This window comes from Humulus lupulus, chromosome 1, assembly GCF_963169125.1.
Source record: "Humulus lupulus chromosome 1, drHumLupu1.1, whole genome shotgun sequence".
Taxonomy (NCBI): Eukaryota; Viridiplantae; Streptophyta; class Magnoliopsida; order Rosales; family Cannabaceae; genus Humulus; species Humulus lupulus.
In genome coordinates, this window is record NC_084793.1 from 11,143,241 (window position 1) to 11,150,291 (window position 7,051).

Genomic DNA, 7,051 nt, shown 5'->3' on the forward strand with positions numbered 1-7,051 from the left:
AGGCATTTTCTTAGGTCAGTAAATCAAAAGCTAACCAGTTAGTGAGGAATGGATGCTCTCTAAATACATACGCCTTTTATAGATCAAAATACTTTATTTTAAAATAAATTTAATCTATTTGGTGACACACTCCGAGGTATTTGAACCCGGTGCTCTGATACCATTTTTCTGTCACGACCCGAGCCCTAGGCCGTGGCAGATTTGTAATATCCATAACTTGGGTGGTCAAAGGTCAAACTTTGACCCTCGGTGGAAAATAGTCTTTATAAATGATCTTTTAATTTATATTAAATTTAATATAATTATAAGTCGAAACAATGGAATAACTCCTATAATTATATATGAAAATATTACGGATAAAAGTAGGATCATTTATCTTAATACATAGAATAATAATATCCCCACAGTTATGTAGTCACCAAACAGTTAAATTTTATAAGTCATAAAATACCTAAAATAATACTTAGCATCCACCATTCCTCATTTCTAACTAGGACATAGCTAATTTAGATGTACAGACCGATAAGTTCCAAATTAAATACATAAAATGTTCAAAAGATAGGACTATGGCACTAAACACATTGGCTTCAGCAATAATTCACATTTTTCCACGTTTGCGTCACTAGGCTCCTGGAATGGGAGAGATAGGGGTGAGCTTATAAAGCCCAGTAGGAAAACAACTAATATCATGGACCCAAAAGTTTAATAAAACCCCTGCATAGTTAGCTTTGAAAGCAAAACATATATCATCATGTATAAACCAAAATAGAGAAACCACAAATAATCATAAGAGCATAGCTACAAGTGCACATCACACCGTCCACTAGATCCCTAGTTCCCGTTACCCACCATAGAAAATCCGACATCCTAAACCGGGTAGCCGGACCTGATAACCACCACAATGGGGAGGCTCATAACACTTCCTGTATACAGATGCTAGGTCTTTACACCTACAGGTGAGTGGACACCTGATCTACCTATGATGACAGAGACTAGGTCGTGAAACAACAACGTGCACCAATCATGATCACTATGGCTCTCATCAGTATAACCAAATGCAGGTAAACATGAAAAGAAAGAAACATATTCCCTTTATATTTTAGAAAATTGGGCAGTATAACAACTACATTTGAATAAACCCAAAAATCATAACCTGCATAAATAAGTGAACAAAATATATATTTGGCACTCGGTGCCCTTAGAACAGATCAGAAACAGATCAGAAAACATGCAGGTTAAGTTTTCAATTTTTCAAACATTTTATAAATATCAAAATTGGAATATGTTGAATGCAATTTAATACGAGTAAAATAAATCCAATAGGCTAGTTGAGTCCCTACCTCTTTAGATATCTCCTTAGAATTTAATCCGAGCCCAAAGCAACGCTCCTAAGCTTATCGATGATCTTAGAATGATTTAGTCCGATTTTAATATCACGTTTTTCCTACGTGCACCAAATGAGCAAACGATTATCATCATAGCATTCCTTATTCAAAATCATGTCCAATGACATATAATATGACCATATTTAAAATTTCAAGTTTCGGAACCTCACCCAAGCGGTGCACAATAGCGGTTGGTGGCGGTACCGGAAACGTCAACGAATATATGCATGGCATATATCAATACGATCACCCCGATGAGTACATCACGAAAGTACAGCTCCTTCGCCCAAATGACCTCCGGTGTCGCCGGAAAACGCTTCCAAAGGGCAAAGATACCCAAAATCTTGCCGGAGAAAAACGGCGAGTTGACCGGAATGACTTAGTGGGTTTTGTTCCTCTCTTCACGCTGGTTCCAAAGGTACCAACCACTTGCCGAGTGGTGGTCGGAGTTGGCCGGAAAACACAGTCAAAGTTGACGGGCCAAAACTTTGACTGGCGATTCCGAACGATTAACGGCGAGTTGGGCGGTGCCGCTTGGCAGTTGAGGTTGCCGGAGCAAGGCGAAACTGATGAGCTGCCACACGTCAAAAATGGTGGTCGGTGGTGGTTGGGTCTGGTGTCTTGCCACCGGTTGCCGAGAGAAGAAGAAGAAGAAGAAGAAGAAGAAGAAGAAGAAGAAGAAGAAGAAGAAGGAGAAGAGAGTGCTCGGGAAGGAAAAGGAAAAAGAAAGAAAAAGAAAAGAAAAGAAAAAATATTCTTATTTTTAAAACAAGTGGGTCCCACCACTTAAATAATATATATATATTCTTTTTTTCTTTTCTGAGACTTCACACCATCAATGCCTAGTAATTATTAAGAGTGTCCCCATATATATGTAGCTCAAAATAAGCAAAATTGATATATCTCTTTAGATCCTTGTACGTAGTTCTTGTGAAAGCTAGAGTTGATAGAAGAGATAGAACAAAAAAAGGAAAAACTATGCAACTGAGAAAGAAGACAAGCTTCATCGTTCCCTTGAAACTTGATCGGTGATGATGTTTAGCCAGTAAAGATGTTCAGCAAGCGACCAGGTGTAGATTGTCAGTGGAGATCCAATCCAAAGATGTAAGAGAGAGAGAAAGAGAGATAGAGATGAAAGAGAGACGTGTATTGCATTTACTGTTTTATTTAGAAATATATCTTTTATTTTATTTTTAAAAAAAAATACTCACAAATGTGAAAATAGATGTGCCTAAAAGAAAATTATTAGTCATAATAACAAATTAGAGTAGTAACTATATAAATATCAATTAGTCACAAATATTAGTCATAAAAATTTATTGGTTGTAACTAAATGTAATTCAGTCACAATATTTAGTTGTAGCCTTCTAAAAATTATAAATTTAAAAAATTTAATTTTTGTTACAAAAAGTTTATTGTGACTAAAATATTAATTATTTGTCACAAATCATGACCATAAAATATATTTAGTCACTAATTATTTTTATGTTGTCACCAAAAGGTTTTGACTAAAAATAACTGTTTTGTAGTGTCAATAGGGAAAGTATCGTACGTACTAAAAGAAATATACGGGGAAAAGGGTACACGATGTCTTTAAAGTTGCATTACTTTTTACTATTTACTATATTATTAGCAAATATTGAACAGTTGTGATAAAAAAAGTTACAAAGATACTTATGCAATAAATTGATTATCATTTTTTTTGCAGATTAATTGTTGATAACAATTGGATAATGATGACTTGGTATTTTTAGGATATAATGTTTTGTATACAAGAAACATCGACGCTTAAAGTACAACTTTCTGAGAATCCCTGATATGTATAGCATGATGATAAAGAATAAAATCCTAATGTCTCCATTTGCAGAGCCAAAGAATCAAAGTCCAATTTGGCACGAAGTATGAAACGGTCAAAAAAACAATTTTTGTGTGCCTCCCGAATTTGATATTAAATATAAAAATGGGTAATGAAGGCTGTGTTATGATCATTATCAAAATGATGATATATATGCCTAAAACCATTTTGATCATTTCCACATGATATGTATATATATAGCTTTTTGATGAAAACGATCTAAACTTAATCATATTTCCTTGACTAATAAATGATTTATTTGATGGTCTTATCCATCATTTGTAGTACATACAATTAAGTACATTTCAACGATCTTGAATATTTTTCAACATATATATCAACAAGTCTAAATCTTCGAAGAATATATATAATTGGTACGTACGTAAGCCACGATTGCAATAATAATACTTAATTTATTGATGATAATAACTTTATTGATTCAAGTAGTCGCAATTATTATAATTATAACACATCAACTTATTACATATATTATTTTTCAAAGTAGGAGAGCTATGTATATATATATATATATAGCTCATATAATGAAGTGTAGGGTAGGTAGCTTAATAATTAGCCAGTCATAGGGACTTTAACGACGATGCCACAGTCATCAACCCAAACCCTAACCCTCTCACAATTAATCTCCTTAGTCACCGGAGTCCCATCCAGAATCACTATGGCCTTCACATTCTTGTTCTCTTTCTCTATCGTTTCCTTCGCTTCTTCTCCTTTCTTTCCCTTCAGCTCCGGCCATGAGTTCTTACCTGCAATCATATACATATATATATTAATTAACATTAATAAATAGACTAAGCTGATAATTAACTTGAGTTTTAAAAGATATGTTTAATGATAAACTGCACTAATAACTAGCTATATAATTAGGATTAATTACGTACCAGTTGCAGGACAAAAATCCTCCATGTCTTCCTCCTCTTTTTTCTCTTCGATCACTAGCTCTGTGTGGTATATATATATGTATGTTTTCTTGCTTGGTGATATAAATTTTTGAGTGAGTTTTGGGTTAGAGAAAGAGGTGTTTATATAGATAGTAGATTCGAGGGTTGTATCTATAGCTTTAATTAAGTTTCAGTTTCATAATATCTAAAAAGTAGTCAAAAGCCACGTTCAATTTGACTTTGAACAGTTCCGTTTTGTTTAATTTCAATTGTGTGTCATATCTTAATGCATTCTTATCAGATTTCATGACACGGAACCTTATGATTAATTGTTAAGAAATAAGATATAATGGACTAAAGCAATGGCTATATACTCTCGAAATTTTTTATAGATGAGCATTTATAATTCTTTATTCCATAGTTGAAATTAATATATATATATATGGGAGACTTTGGTGCAGCCAACTTTTTGGCTGCACCGGTGAGGCAGGGCTCTATTCGGGTATTTAAATAAATTTATTTTCTAATTTTTTTTATGACAGTGTACATTATTGTCATTTAAGATATTCTGTAAATTTTCAAAAAATTCTTAATAGTTTATGGTGCTGAAAACAAGATTGTTGCACTCGTATTTGTTTTTTGTATGCGCGTGTAAAATTCAACTGTTTGAATCTTATTTTCGGCACCATAAATTATTCAAAATTTGTAAGATATCTTAAATGACAACAATGTACACTATCATAAAAAAAAAATTGAAAAGAAAAATTATTTAAAGCATACCATGGCTGCACTGAAATGCTACCCTATATATATATTTGTTAATTTGTATATAAGTTGAAACCCCATTGCAATTTTAACTAGGTGCATTAGCTAATAGCTAGCTAGGCAATTGTCCAATCTATTGCCTAGAGTTTTGATGCAACACGGCAAGGTGTGCCTATGTGTCTCTTGAGATAGTTAAAGAATTACGAGAAAAATTACTCGATCGGTGCACGTTGAAACCATTGCAATTTCCTGGGATAATTAGCTTAGTTAGATCAGGTCGGCACAATTGATAATGTGCCTAATTTTAAAATAAAGCCGAGTAATATATTTTGTTTAAAAAAATATTAATTATTTCTTTTCAATAAAGAGTACTAATAATTTGAGGCATTGGCTCAACTAGGGACATTAGCTAGCCAATTGCTCAATATTGGCCTAGAGATTGGTTTTGAACCGGTTACATTATTATTTTTATTAAAAGCAGTACACGGAATTTATATGATTGAATTAAGAACATCAGCTAGCTACTTGATGAGTTGCATCAACATACCGAATGTACGGCTGCTTAGCAAGAACACGATCTCGGATTGTAAATCCTAAAATTGTTAAATTTTATAGAAATATCATTTTACTTAAAAGATAATTTTATTTTTTCATTATTGTGATTTTCGGAATATTAATGGCTTGAATTAGTTTGTAAGGCTTTTATATAATTCCTTATTTAGCTTGATTTTATCACAAAATGATTATAAATGGAAGTTGTATTATCGTTATTTGAAGCAAATATTATGTACTTACTCAAAATCATTTCTGGATTATTTGTCTTTTATTTTTCGTGCTGCTCAAGGTAATAATCTTCAGGAAACTAAATCTTTGAAATAATTAATTGTTATTTCTATCTTGAGCAATTTGATCTAACACATGCATTTGTTGTCCCCACCAAATTCGTATCTGTCGGATCTGAATCTTCTAAAAATGAAAATTCTTTATTAATCAATAATATCTTCAAATATTGTTGTTTTTATTAGCATATTCTTTCTTAGCTTTTCTGATCACGAAATAGACTCTACAAATAGGCTTCTAAGGCCTTGAGAAAAAGTGAACTCTTGGATGCATAGTTTGTGAGTGAATTGTAATATTTGTGAGAGTTCCTTGTTTGTATTCAAGATCATTGTATTCACGTGATCTTGTAGTAAAATGAGTGTTTAGATTTTGTGGTGAGTTTATATCACGTTCATGAGTGAATACATGTGTAATTTGAACACAATTTTTATAGTCTTTGGGAGAGGATTTTTACAAGACTTGTGTCGGAAGGATGCAAACATTCGCTGGCCATTGAAGGGAGTTCAAGTGGTTGAGCGTTTCAACTCGGCCACCACGCAATAACAAACCAGAAAAATTTGCTTGAACATTTTCAAGTGTAACACCAGAAAACTAATCAATTCGCATCTCCTGAATCTGCAGCATGAATTGTACTTCCTGAAGAGTGAGAGACTCAGTGCGTGAGGAGAGATTCACCACAACAGATTCATACTCAGCACCTAATCCTCCAAGAATGTAGAGAATAAGAACATCATCAGAGATTGGACGACCTGCAGCAGCAAGTGCATCGACATAATGCTTTATCTTGAGGATGTATTCATTAATGGAGGATGAGCCTTTCTTTGTGGATTGAACTAGAGCTCGGATATGAAGTAATCTAGCTTTTGATTTGGTTGCAAATAGTTGTGTAAACACAGACTTGATCTTGGCGGAGATTTGACAATTAATGACATAACCAGGCATCAGATCAGAATCAGAGTTCATCATCCAATGCATAAGGAATTGATCAAAACAAATCCACAGAAGATATTCTGGATTAGGTATGTTACTTGCAAGAGTAGCAGGTGGAGGAGGAATTGTGTCGAGCACGTAACCTTCAAGATTGTACACACGAATGACAGAGAGAACCAGAGATTTCAGTAGGAGTAATTTGCTCGATTGAGACAAAGATTGAGCAGAAGTAAGTTGTTGTTGGGAAGACCTACATGAGCAACTATCTGAGGAGCAATCAGAGAAGCTACCACCGGAGCTGGAGCACCAACAGAAGGATCGACTTGAGCTTCAATATGAGTTGAGGGAGACGAAGCACTAGCAGTGTTGGACGCCAT

At 33.9% G+C, this 7,051-nt stretch overlaps 1 protein-coding gene and 1 long non-coding RNA gene across 2 annotated transcripts; both read right to left on the reverse strand.

The window, feature by feature from the left end:
• Window positions 1-355: 355 nt before the first annotated feature.
• LOC133814234 (uncharacterized) lies at window positions 356-1,491 on the reverse strand. Its single transcript, XR_009884780.1, has 2 exons — window positions 1,341-1,491; window positions 356-630 (listed from the first exon to the last, which is right to left on the reverse strand). It is a non-coding gene; the product is annotated as an uncharacterized LOC133814234 (long non-coding RNA).
• A 4,844-nt stretch (window positions 1,492-6,335) lies between these two features.
• Window positions 6,336-7,051, reverse strand: LOC133779418 (uncharacterized). The gene is made up of 2 exons (XM_062219401.1): window positions 6,925-7,051; window positions 6,336-6,817 (listed from the first exon to the last, which is right to left on the reverse strand). Exons 1-2 carry the CDS (start codon window positions 7,049-7,051, stop codon window positions 6,336-6,338), a joined length of 609 nt encoding a protein of 202 aa, XP_062075385.1.

Coding starts and splice junctions, on each gene's coding strand:
- LOC133779418 (XM_062219401.1), bottom strand. CDS start 7,051: ATGGCGTCCAACACTGCTAGTGCTTCGTCTCCCTCAACTCATATTGAA. Junction 6,818..6,924: donor TCAGATAGTTGCTCATGTAG/GTCTTCCCAACA, acceptor ACAATCTTGAAG/GTTACGTGCTCGACACAATT.